Source organism: Hyperoodon ampullatus, assembly GCF_949752795.1.
Source record: "Hyperoodon ampullatus genome assembly, chromosome: 15".
Lineage (NCBI taxonomy): Eukaryota > Metazoa > Chordata > Mammalia > Artiodactyla > Ziphiidae > Hyperoodon > Hyperoodon ampullatus.
Genome location: NC_136928.1, coordinates 17,756,921 through 17,771,109, shown reverse-complemented (window position 1 = coordinate 17,771,109; position 14,189 = coordinate 17,756,921). Strand labels below are relative to the sequence as shown.

At 37.7% G+C, this 14,189-nt stretch overlaps 1 protein-coding gene across 1 annotated transcript in view; it reads right to left on the bottom strand.

The window, feature by feature from the left end:
- The window catches only part of EIF5B (eukaryotic translation initiation factor 5B), a 69,841-nt gene that overhangs the window by 25,755 nt on the left and 29,897 nt on the right, over positions 1-14,189 (bottom strand). The window contains exons 7-10 of the mRNA XM_079720395.1: positions 10,862-10,957; positions 10,280-10,369; positions 8,621-8,695; positions 3,919-4,205 (exon numbers count right to left, since the gene is read on the bottom strand). Coding sequence (XP_079576521.1) covers positions 3,919-4,205; positions 8,621-8,695; positions 10,280-10,369; positions 10,862-10,957 — 548 coding nt within the window. The remainder of the gene's footprint in view (positions 1-3,918; positions 4,206-8,620; positions 8,696-10,279; positions 10,370-10,861; positions 10,958-14,189) is intronic.

The following is a 14,189-nucleotide window of genomic DNA, read 5'->3' as shown; positions in this document are numbered from 1 at the left end:
GCCTGTGCTCTGCAACAGGAGAGGCCACAACAGTGAGAGGCCCGCGTACCGCAAAAAAAAAAAAAAAAGAGGATTATATACTATGATCAAGTGGGATTTATTCCAGGAATGCAAGGTTGGTTGAATACCAATTAACATAATACATCATATATTAATACAAAAAGGGAAAAACCCATCTCAATAAATATACAAAAAGCATCTATCATCCACTCACCAACAGAAACTCACCACAAACTAGGAAAAGAAGGGAATTTCATCAAACTGACAAAGGACATCTGTGAAAAACCCACTGCTAATATCATAGTTAATGGTGAAAATCTGAACATTTCCCCCCCAAATACTGGGAACAAGGCAAGTATGTCTGTTCTTACCACTTCTATTCAACAATGTATTGGTCTAGCCAGGGAAAAAGGGCAAAAAAAGAGAAATATGCAGCAGTAAGATTGGAAAGGAAGAATTAAATTGTCTTTGATAGATGACATGACACTGATTATAGAAAGTCCTAAACAATCCATGAAAACTTACTGGAATAAAAAAATTTCAGTACAGTTGCAGGATACAAGATCAATCTATAAAATCAACTGCATCTTTATACTAACAATGGAAGATTAAATAAAGTGACTCCATTCACAAGAGCATCAAAAACAATAAATATACTTGGCAATAAATTTAACAAAAGAATCATAAATAATCCTATACTCTGAAAACTACAAAACACTGCTGGATGAAATTTTAAGAGATATAAATAAATGGAGAGACAGCCTATTTCCATGGATTGGAAGATTTAATATTAATAAGATGGTAATTCTCCATAAAACTGATCTACAGATTCAATGCAATCTCTATCAAAGTCTGAGTAGACTTTTTGCAGAAACTGCTGACCCTAAAATCTGTATGGAAAAGCAAGTGACCTAGGATAGTCAAAACTATCTGGAAAAGAATAATGTTGGAAGGCTTACATTTCCCAATTTCAAAACTTACCGTAAAACTATAGTAATCGAAAACAGTATGGTACTGACGTAAGAACAGATATACAAATGAATGAACAGAACTCAAAAGTCAAAAAATAAACTCTCACATTTCTGATCACTTGATTTGTCAAAAATGACAAGGCAACACAATGGGGGAAAAGTAGTCTTTTTTTTTTTTTTTTTTTTTTTTTTTTTGCGGTACACGGGCCTCTCACTGTCGTGGCCTCTCCCGTTGCGGAGCACAGGCTCTGGACGCGCAGGCTCAGCGGCCATGGCTCACAGGCCCAGCCGCTCCGCGGCATGTGGGATCCTCCCGGACCGGGGCACGAACCCGTGTCCCCTGCATCGGCAGGCAGACTCTCAACCACTGCGCCACCAGGGAAGCCCGAAAAGTAGTCTTTTAAACAAATGATGCTGGTTAAATTCATTAAAAAATGATGTTACTCCCTTACATCACACCATACAAAAAAATTATCTTAACATAGAGTTAAAGATACAAGAACAAAAAGTATAAATTTTTAAGAAGAAAACACAGGGCAAAATATTCATGATCTTGGGTTAGGCAAAGATTTCTTCAATATAACACCAGAGGCATGCTCTAGTAAAAGAAAAATTTAATAAACTGGATGTTACCAAAATTAAAAATTTATGCACTTCAAAAGAAACTATTAAAAAATGAAAGGAACTCTTACAACTCAATAATAAAAAGACAAATTCCAAAATTTAAAAATGGACAAAAATTTGAATAGATGTTTCAACAATGAAGATTATAGGGATGGCCAATAAACATATGAAGAAATGTTCAACATCATGGAAATGCAAATTAAAACTGCAATAAGGGCTTCCCTGGTTGCGCAGTGGTTGAGAGTCCGCCTGCCGATGCAGGGGACACGGGCTCATGCCCTGGTCTGGGAAGATCCCACATGCCACGGAGCGGCTGGGCCCGTGAGCCGTGGCCGCTGAGCCTGCGCGTCCAGAGCCTGTGCTCCGCAACAGGAGAGGCCACAACAGTGAGAGGCCCACATACCGCAAAAAAAAATTAAAAAAAAAAATAAACTGCAATAAGATATACTACTTCACATTCTTTAGAACAGTTATAATGGAAAAGCAGACAGTAACAAGTATTAGTGAGGATGTAGAGAAACTAGAACCCTCAATTAATAAAAATCTTCAGTTGCAGAGCCACTCTGAAAAATGGTTCAGTAGTTTCTGAAAAAGTTAAACACAAATTTACCATATGATTCAGCAATTTCACTCCTAGGAACATATCCAAAAGAAATAAAAACATGTTTCCATGCAAAGATTCATATCAGAATGTTTATAATTGTACTACTCATAATAGCCAAAAAAGTGGAAACTCAAATGTCCTTCAACTGGTGAATGGACAGTAATAAAATGTGGTATACTTGTACAACAAAACACTATTTGTCAGTAAAAAGGAACAAAGTACTGATAGAGCAACAACACAGGTGAATAGGCTTAAGTGAAATAAGCCAGACACAAAAGACTACATACTATATGATTGCATTTATAATGAAGTTTCCAGAGAAGACAGCTCTCTAGAAACAGAAAAACAGATTAGTAGTTGCATGGGGCTAGGAATGGGGAATGACTGCAAACTGGCACAAGGAATTTGTCTGGGGTGAGGAAAATATTCTAAAGTTGAGTTGTGGTGATGGTTGCACAACTCTGTAAATTTACAAAATGTCACTGAACTGTACACTTAAAATGGGTCAATTTTATGGTACATAAATCATATCTCAACCAAGCTGTTTAAAAACTGTTGAGCTAAAGAGGCCCATAGCATATTGTTACGTGGGAAAAAATATGCATCCACAAAATTTATTATCTAATTTTTAATGAATTTTTTTAACATGAGGCTCATAAACAGATTCATTAGCAAGGGTAGTTCTTGTTATCTTACTGGGGAGTGAGATAATGGGGGAACTTTTACTTTCTGATTACACCCATTCTGTTTGTTTTTAAATCATCAAACACAGTACACAAACTGTCTCTCTTACACATAGGTATACAAGGAAGTTGGCCTGAGTAGACGCTGTGGGGAAGAAGCAGAGACATGTGCAGGAGAAGGGAGGGGATCTAGTGGGAGGAGGCCAGAGATACTGCTCAACATCCTAAAATGAAGAGGACAGTCCCCCGCAGCAGAGAATTATTCAGCCCAAAAATGTCAACAGTGCTGGGGTTGAGAAACCCCAGTTTAAAATGATAGACTTTGTTAGTCCTTTAGAGATTCAGAAAATCTATTCCTATCTAGACTTTACAGAAGGAAAAGGCAAATACTGATATATAGGTATTAAAACAAAGATTAAAAACTAGAATTACATATGAAAAGATTAAGAAAAGGAAAGCTAAGAACAGTTTTTAGCTTTAAAATAGTTTAGCATCCTCAAAGCGAACTAAAGTAGTTTTTAGTGTATTATTTATGCTAAGCTGACATAACTAAAGAAAACTTTCTCTTGAAGCCTAGTAGAAGTCTACCTCATTAAGCAGGCCAAACAGTAAGCCGGCTAGGTATGTGAACTTAACTAAATATTGACAGAAGCCTCATTAGTCCACCAGATTTAAACAACTAAAGGGATCAGATGCCTCAGAATGACTAACCTAAATACATAAGGCAAAAACTCAACTAGAGGGCATAAGCTCAGAATACCTCTGTATACCAATAAACCGGCACTCAAAGAGCACATTAAAATTTGGAAGAAAAAAAAAATGATGAAGCAGTCACCATTCTGTCTTAGGTAAGAGTGAGATCCTTGGGTTAGACCACTGTTAAAGACCTATTATGTCTCCACAAAAACTGGACAAAGATACCACTCTGAGACTGTATTTTTAAAAGTGTTCCTCAATAAAAGCCTTTAGTTGTATAGTTCTAAGTTCACAGAGGAGTGGGGAGGAAAGGAGGAAAGAGAAGAGGAAAAATCAATACCTCGATCCTCCGTTTTGCTTTGTCGTAAGCCAGCTCTTCTTTAGTTCGATCATCATCAGAGTCATACTCAGATTCTGAGCTCACTTCTTTACTTGGCTTTTTATCTAATGTTTTCCCCACATCCTTCTCATCGGACACCTTTTCATCTTCTTCGTCGCCTTCACTGCCCTCACTGTCTCCTTCTTCTTCCTCTTCTTCTTCACTCTCTTCGTCATCCTCCTCCTCCTCCTCTTCCTCCTCTTCCTCTTCAGGGTTTTCTTTTACTTCTATATGCACCGTGTTTCCTACTTTCAGGAAAAGAGATTTTGAAATAAATGAAAGTTAAAAATGAGATTTCTATCAAGATAGAGACCTTAAAGGAAAAATAATACTGAACATGTACTAAATAAGGGAGTAACTTTTTTCTTTTTTTTGGTACGCGGGCCTCTCACTGTTGTGGCCTCTCCCGTTGCAGAGCACAGGCTCCGGACACGCAGGCTCAGCAGCCATGGCTCACAGGTCCAGCCGCTCCGTGGCACGTGGGATCTTCCTGGACCGGGGCACGAACCCGTGTCCCCTGCATCGGCAGGTGGACTCTCAACCACTGCGCCACTAGGGAAGCCCAGGGAGTAACATTTTAATACAGCATTAATTCCAAATTAATATTTTCATACATCATAAATGCAAAGTGTCTGTCTACATTGCTACAATGAAGACTGCCATTTAACAGTAAAAACTTAATGCATTAACCATACTTAAGCTAATAAACAAAAAAAGCATTACTAAGCTAGGATACAAGAGAGGACAGAAACCCAGGGAGGTGGACACGATGCCTGGTACTTTCTTCCCCGTGGGGTCATTTGCGGATCCTGGAGGAGGCAGCTGAAAAGCTATGCAGCTCTTAGTGGCCCCTCAAAGCTTAGGGGTCCAGGCATTGGGTGTTCAGGCCTACCAAGGATTTCCATGGGGCGAGGGAGATGGACACTGGGTAATACCCTTATTGTGGGGTGAAATCCTAAAAAACTGTACCATAGCAGTAAGGATAAACGAGAAGTAAACAGGGCCTCCCCATTATTGGCATATCACCTCCAGATTCTCTAACTTCCACATGTGGAATAAGATGACTCTATATTGCTAGTTCACTCAGACTCCTGGTAGATGTACATATAAATTCTCTCTGGAGGAAGAAAACACCAACCTTGACATCAAATTATTTCTATAGTTGTAAACAACTGAGGAGAAAATTAATGAACCAGAACACAGATCAGAAGAAACAATCTACAATGAACCATGGAGACTCAATAGGTAAAAAATACAGAAAAGAGGAAAAGATACAGTGATAGAATAAGAAGGTCTATCATAGGCTTAACTAATATCCCTGAGAAGAAATAGTGGCTCATAACACTGCAAAACTGATAAAAACATATAGGCAGAATAAAAAAAAAGAAAACAAACCTAGCCACATCATAATAAAACTGATGAAAACGAAAGACACATGAAAAATTTAGGCTGGTACCTGACTTTGAAACAGAAACAGTAAAAGCCAAGACAAGGGACTAATATCTTCAAAGTATTAATAAAATTATGACTAAGAATTCCTCATTCAGTATGTCACCTTCAAGAATGAAGATGAGATAAAGATATTTTCAGAAAAGCAAAAATGTAATGTCTCAGTAACAGATTCATACTGAAGGAAATTCTAAAAGGTATTCTTCAGGCTGGAAGAAATGATCCCAAATAAAGGTCAGAGGTGCAGGAAAAAATGAAGCACAACAAAAGCTAAGAATGTGGGTAAACTTAAATATATACTGACTGCTTTTTAAAAAAAGCTATTATGGGGTTTAAAACAGAGAATTAAAATTAATGAGAACAATGGTATATAATTTGAGAATTGGTTAAATGTTGTTTATGCATTCTTTGGTCTTTACATTGCCTGGAAAGAAGGTAATAGTAGACAGTGATAGTTCAAAGATCCACGTTAGGCCCAGTCGGAGGGCCAAGGAGCGGTGGTCCAGGTTGGGCAGAGCGGGGGAAGGCAGAGTGCAGCCATTGTGCGGCCGTAGTCCCCCAACCTGCTGCCAGCTCTGTAGCCTGTCAGGCCCCAGCACTATCTGCTGATCTCGGGCTGGAGCCATGGGGGTGCCTGGGGGAGGTTTAACACTAAGGGTATTCCCTATTGTGGCTTTTAAAGGTCTTCCATTTTCTCAGATTGCTTTCTTTTCATCCCTCCGTGCTGTTCCCACACCCCTGGCAAGGACCTACCTTTCAAGGTCCCCCTCTAGAAGTCTTTTACAGCCCCTTTCTCACCCCTCATCCAACACACGTAGGTGTCTCCTTTGGGCCCCACAGAAATGTCTGCACACCACTGTTAGGGCTTCGCTCCTTCAACAATGAAACGTGTTTATTGGCGCCTGTTATTTGCCAGGCACAGTTTTTAAATTTCTGCATTAGTTTCTGTCTCTCATCAGATTTGAGGGCAGGAGCCGTGTCATTATGGAATCCGTAGAGGGAGAGGGGACGAGGCAGGCTTTGGAATCAGGCCCAGGCGGCTCCAGATGCAGCTCCACCACGTAAGGACAGCTGCCCGCCCTCTGACAACTTTCCTAACCCCCTCAGCCCCTCTCAGCCCCTCTCAGCTTTTGTGAGGATTTAAAAGGCATCTATCAGGAAGGGGTGGGCACTTACACAGAGCAGTTGCCCATCCATCCATTTATTCTTGCACAAATCCTTGTTTGGGGTGTCTAATGTGCAAAGCACTGCCCCAGGCATTGCAGGGAACAGAGAAATCAAGTCCTCATCTTCTAGTGGGGCTGATGTGAGAGGAGATAAGGACTGGGAGGAGGAATACTGGGTGAGAGGATGGAGAGAAAGGAAAAAAAAAAAAATCCACGTGAAAACACTCTAGAGTAACCAATAAAAGTAAGCAGAAAAGTACAAAACTTCCAAGCTCATGAAAGGAGAAAAAATTCAAACAATCCAACAGATGGTTAGAAAGGAGAGAAAAAGAAACAGAACAAATAAGAAAAACTTAATAAGATGATAAATATAAAATCAATATACTTTATTAACTATCAAATGTTAGATGTAATGGGCTAAGTACTCTAGGTAAAATATAAAAATTGACAAACTGGATTTAAAACCTCAACTATATGCTGTTTAAGGATATAGAAAGTGTAATAAAGACAGAAGAAGATCATGTAAATTAAAGCTGGTATAGTTATTAATATCAGATAAGGTAGACTTTAAGGCAAAAGACATCACTAGAAATAAAACAATAAAACAGTTAATTCATCAGAAAGATATAAGAGTACATCCATCTAATAATAGAGCACCAAAATATATAAAGCAAAAATTAATATAACTCATGGAGAAATAGACAATCTACAAGCACGATGGGAGATTTGAACACACAACTCTCAGTGAGAGAGAGAAAAAGCACACCAGAAAAAAGACTCAGAACAGAACATAAGAGGTGAACAAAATGATCAGCAAACTTAACTAAAATATAGGTAACAAGTCACCCAACTAATGCAGAATATAAACTCTTTCCAATCACATATGAAACATTCATAATAATTTACAACCCAACAAATGGTTGGTTAAGTCGACATATTTCAAAGGACAGAACCATGTATTTTTCTGATCACAATGAAGTAACAAAGATACGTAAAGTCCTCACGTTCATAAATTAAGAAATATACTTCTGGGCTTCCCTGATGGCGCAGTGGTTGAGAGTCCACCTGCCAATGCAGGGGACATGGGTTCGTGCCCCAGTCCGGGAAGATCCCACATGCCACGGAGCAGCTGGGCCCGTGAGCCACGGCCGCTAAGCCTGCGCGTCCGGAGCCTGTGCTCCAAAACGGGAGAGGCCACAACAGTGAGAGGCCCACGTACCGCAAGAAAAAAAATATATATATATATACTTCTAAATAAATCACAGGTAAAAGTTAATATATCAAAATAGAAATTTTAAAATATCAACATATCAGACCTTACAGAATTTGGCTAAAGCCAAGGTTAAAGAAAAATTTGTAGTTTTAAAAAACGACTGAAAAAACAGAGCCAAATATTCATTTCAAAAAGTTAGCGAGGGCTTCCCTGGTGGCGCAGTGCTTGGGAGTCTGCCTGCCGATGCAGGGGACACGGGTTCGTGCCCCAGTCTGGGAGGATCCCACATGCCGCGGAGCGGCTGGGCCTGTGAGCCATGGCCGCTGAGCGTCTGGAGCCTGTGCTCCGCAGCGGGAGAGGCCACAACGGTGAGAGGCCCGCGTACCGCAAAAAAAAAAAAAAAAAACAAAAAGTTAGCGAAAAGCCAGCAAATCAAACCCTAAAAAAGATAGGAAGAAATGACAAAAACACTTTATTCACAGTGATTAGGAACTAAACTATTCGTTTGTATTATCTTTGTATTATATTTTAAGTTCAAGGGGTTTCTTTGGTAGGCTAGCTTTAATAACTTATCCCCGTTTGTAACATTATCACTCTGAGAAAAACTGTATTCTAAAGCCTAGGCAACTATCTTACAAACGACTTTCTGAAAAACCATTTATTAATAAAATCAGGATCCATATGAGGACTTAGGAACCATGGCAATGGAGAGAGCAAGACTGGTCTCTATCCCCAGGAATGTTCATACAGCTTTCATTAGCGGGAGACCATTTCTTTAATATACACACCTCCAATAACCACTGGACTTATCAATGTGTGCTTATGAGCTACTCACCTGTTTCTCTCTCCTCATCACTAGCCATAGCTTCCCAATCATCCAATCCAGCATCCTCAGTTTCTTCTTGCTCTTCTGTAAATAAAATTTTCATTAAAGACACAGAATATATCTAGACACATAAGATTGCTTTTAGAAAAAAAAATATGTAGAAAACTATCCTGACATAAAGAAATAAATGTTTTAGTTATGCAAAAAGTATGTACACAATTTCATTACCTTTGGAACTAGTTTTCAATATACCTAGCGTGTTAAATCCTCTACTATTACTAAACGCTTCACAATTTCCTCGTGTTTTGAATACACTATATTAAACTTAACGCAGATTTCATATCTGAGGTAATTAAAATATTAGCAACTCATTGAAATGTTCCTTTAGATCTTGAAAAGGGTAAATGATGGCATTCAGTTCTTGAGGATAAAAGAAATTTCACATATATCTTCTTTTTGATCTTCAACCTATACTTTATACAGAAGAATGTATTGTTTATTTTGCTTTAACCTCTACAAATACATATAAATACAACTTAAATTACATAGTTGGAGGTACAAATCTACACTTCTATTCCAGTTGAAAATAAGAACAGTATGTTGTGCTTACAACCCAAAAAATAGCCAGAAAGGTATAATTTTGAATTTACAGACTTTAAACTCTCATTAACAAAAATGACTCTTTTTACTGAAATCTAATCAAGCAAAATTATTCTCAAATGAAAGGAAGATGAGATTGGGACACTGTAGTATTTGTTTCCCTGTCATAATTACTATTTGCCAACAAGTTTGGATATGCCTTCTTGAGGAGGAAATGAGTCAGAAACACATACTCCTAACTCCTCCTAAATTAGCAATTCTTTCTAGTGCTACAAATATCACCTAAAATAGGGAACTGCTGTTAAGTCTATAATGTGAATTTCTCTAATCTCATCCTGTTAAGCTGAGGTGTGCCCAGGAAAATGATCCTTTTTACACTGAGAATAGGAGGGGAAGAAGAATAGGATCAGTAATACCTTTCACCAGCGTGGGTCAGTCTTAACATTCTCTAAAGCTGCTCCCATTCCTGTCTTTAAACACTGGAGATTCTCCTGATTTTACGAAACATACATTTAGCCAGCCTCTAGCTCTCCTAGCAACAGCTATCTCATGAATTAGAACAATGTTTATCTTAAAGAAAAAAAAAATCCAGAGATCTTCTCCAATCTCAAAACACACACACAAAATGAGTAAGTTGAATCCTCTTACTAATTTAGTAAACAGAAGCTGACCTCTAAAGATTTTAAAATGCCAATTTTTATGACTCTTAATAAAAGTTCTAATTAAAAATGCTTCCAATTTGCTTCCGAAGGATTAAATAAAGAACTTTAGTTCTTCTTGGTACCACTTAAGAATTCTGACCCATAAATAAAAACATCAGAGAAAATCCAAATACCTCTCTCTATCCTCTCTACAAAACATTTTACCAACACTATTGTAAAGAACAAAAGTGATTCAAGTCTCACCTCTACACTTTTTTCAGTGGAAATGAAATGACTTAGAGAAAAGAAAGAACTATGAAGAAGGCCATCCTGCCAGACATTTGGTTTCCCCAAACTAACAATAACCAAGACAACTTATGACACATCAGTGATATTTAATAGGAATTAATTAGTCAACACTACTGACCTGGTTCAACAGGAGGTGGCGTCTCTTCTTTTTCAGGTACTCCCTGTTCCACAACTTCTACAGCAGCACTTAATTCCATTGGTTCACATACTGAAAAAAGGAACAGAAACCAAGTTAACAATACTTTTCAGTGCATAATTTCTGTTAGGATACTCTGTTAAGTACTGAATAAAAACCAGTAGTACAACCTAAATTCTTTAGCAAGTTTAGAAAACATTTAAATATCAGCTATGTGTTGTTGTTTTGTTAAACAGGAAACTAGTTTTTCTTTCTGCTCAAGAATAGAATGTAAAATTACAGAAGGTTGAGAAGGAAACAGAAAACATAAGAATGACAGTTGTGCTTTTCAGAGTTAAGAACAGTTATTCGTAGCATAGGATCCACATTCTTCAAACGAAAGTACTTTTCCATTAATGTGTCATTTGAATCAGCTGAGAATGATAATAACAAGAAACAAGGTATAGGAAGTTTCAGTAGGCAATTCTGATTTGTTGATTTCTTTTTAAGACTTCTGTCTTGAAGCTTATGGGGGAAAAGGCAAACAAAATTGTTTCTAAATCACGGGCTACTTTGTATGCAAACCTTTATTTTCCAGCTGCTGTGGTGTTTTTTTCTTCTTTTTATCTTCATAAATTGGCCTTTTCTTTGGCAAAGAGTCTTTTGATGGCACTTCAACACCTAAGGGATAAAAATGGAAAATTTCAGGGTTTATACTACTTGCTTGTCACCTAAGAAATACTACTTAAGATAACATTTTATTCACCTCGGAGATACATACCCTAAAATATAAAAGAACATTCATGGAAAACCCTCTTTTTAATGTAAGGTATTTTAAAATTTATATACGTTTAAATTCCATTTTTTTTGGTGTCCAGTTCTATGACTTTTGACAAATGCATGTAGTTACGCAACCACCATCATAATGAAGATGCAGAACAGTTCCATCACCCTGTGCTGCTCTGGGAAGTTAAACCCTATTCACATCCTTATGCCCCTGGCAGCTACTGATCTGTTCTCCAACCCAAAACATGTGCTCTTTCCAGAAAGTCACAGAAATAACACTTTACAGTCTGGCTATCATCATAATGGATTTGAGTCATCCTCGTTACTATATGTACCAGTACTTCATTTCTTTTTATTGCCGAACAGCATTCCATTGTATCGATGTACCACAGTTCCCTTATTCGACAGACAGCTGAAGGACATTTGAGTTCTAGTTTTTGACAATTATGAATAAAGCTGTTAGGAACATTTGCATGCAGATTTTTCTGTGAACATTTCTCTGGGGTAAATATTGTGGAGTGGGAATGATGGGACATTAAGATAAATATGTACAGCTGACTCTTGAACAACATGGGGGTCAGGGCTGCCAACTCTCCGCGCAGCCGAAAATCTGCATATACCTTATAGTCAGCCCTCCGTATCCATGTTTCCTCCATATTCATGGTTCCGCATCCTCGGATTCAACCAATCACAAATTGTGGAGTTACTGTAGTATTTATTATTGGAAAAGAATCCACCTATAAATAAACCCACACAGTTCAAACCCATGTTGTTCAAGGGTCAACTGTATTTAAACTTGTAAGAAACTGCCAACTGTTTTCTAAAGTGGCTTTACAATTCTGCATTCCTACCAGTAATATATGAGAGTTCCAACTGCTCTTACCAGCAATTGGTAAAGACAGATGTTGGGTTCTTTTAAATTTACATATTCTAATAAATGTGTAGTGATATCTCATAGTGGTCTTAATTTGAATTTCCCTAATGATGTCGAGCAGTCTTTCCATGTGCTTATATTGAATAGTTTCTTGGTGAAGTGTCTCTTCCAACTTTTATGCACGCGCGCACAAACACACACACACACACACAGTTATCACGTATGACTTTCAGGTACTGTCTTTGAATTCTCTCAGTGGTGTCTTTTGCACAGCAGAAGTTTTTAACTGGACTTCAATTTTATAATTTTTTCCTTTTATGGATTATGCTTTTGAAGTTGTAACTAAGCACTCCCTGCCTAACACAAACTCACAAAGACTTTCTTCTATGTTTTCCTCTAAAAGTTTTTTAGTTGTATATTTTATATGTACATCTACAATCCATTTTGAGTTAAATTTTATATAACGATTGAGATTTAGGACTAAGTTTTTTTGTTTTGAGGGTTTTTTTTACACAATAAATGTCTAACTGTTCCACCATCACTTGTTGCAAACATCATATTTTATCTACTGAATTGTCTTTTCCTATGACAGAAAAAAAAACCTGACCATACGTAGACTCTATTCTGTTCTATTTTTTTTTTTTTTTTTTTTTGCGATACGCGGGCCTCTCACTGTTGTGGTTTCCCCCGTTGCAGAGCACAGGCTCCGGACGCGCAGGCTCAGCGGCCATGGCTCACGGGCCCAGCCGCTCCGCGGCATGTGGGATCTTCCCGGACCGGGGCACGAACGTGTGTCCCCTGCATCGGCAGGCGGACTCTCAACCACTGCACCACCAGGGAAGCCCTATTCTGTTCTATTGATCTGTCTATCCTTTTGTCAGTATCACACTGTACTGATTACTGTTTTTACAGTTAGTCTTGAAATCAGATAGTGAGTCCTCCAAGGTTTGTTCTTTTTCAAAAATACTTTGGCCATTCTAACTCCTTTATCTTTTCATACACATTTTAGAAACAGCTTATAGATATCCACAAAATATTCTGCTGCAATTTTGATTGAGATTGCACTAAATCTACAAATCAGTTTAGGAGAACTGGTATCTTAACAACATCAAATCTTCCACTCCATGAATGTAACATCTCTCCATTTACACAGGTCTTTGATTATTTTCATCAGTGTTTTATAGTTTTCAGCATATAGATTCCACAAATACTAAGTGTTTCAATTACTTTTATGGGGGGGTACTGTAAATGGTACCATCAATTTTTTATTTTTACTGTTAATTGCAAGCATATAGAAATACAGTTGATATTTGCATACTGGTCTTATCTATAATCTTGTTAACCTCACTTATTAGCTGTAGGATTTTGTGGGGGGTAGATTCCATGGGATTTTCTATGTAGACAATTGTCATCTGTGAATAGACAGGTTACTTCTTCCTTCCAGTCTGCATGCCTTTATTTCTCTTTTTGCCTAATTGCCTGAGTTAGGACATTCCAGTGCAATGTGCAATGATTGTGATGAGAGTGGATATCCTTGCCTTAATCACAATATTAGTGTTTATTAGTATTCAGTCATTCACCAGTAACTGAAAATTGTTGTATGTTTTTTGTAAATGTCTTATATCAGGGAAAGAAGTTCCCTTCTAGTATCAGTTTGTGAATTTTTATTATACGTGAATGGTAAATTTTGTCAAATGATTCTTCTCCATCTATTGAGATGATCATGTAGATTTTCTTCTTTAGTCTATTAATATGGTGAACTATTTATTGATTTTTAAATACTGAACCAACCCTGCATTCCCAGGATAAAACCCACTTGGTCATGATAGAATATCCCTAAATATAAATATACATAAATATATGCACATAAATATTTATATAGTTGACCCTTGAATAACACCGGTTTGAACTACACAGATGCTTATACTCAGATTTTTTTCACTAAATATGTATTATAGTACTAGAAGATCCACTGCTGGTTCAATATGTGGATGCGGAACCGTGGATACAGAGGGCCGACTAGAAAATTATACACAGGTTTGTGCCTGCATGGCGAGTTGCCCCTAAGCCCTAGATTGTACAAGGGTCAACTGTATTGCTGGAATCAAACTGCTAATATTTTGTGGAAAAATTCTGCATCTTTATTCATGAGGGATATTGGTCTGCAGTTTTCCTTTCTCGTAATGTCTTTGTCTGACTATGATATAAGGGCATGCTGTCCTCATAAAATGAGTTGGGTAGTTCTGGAAGATA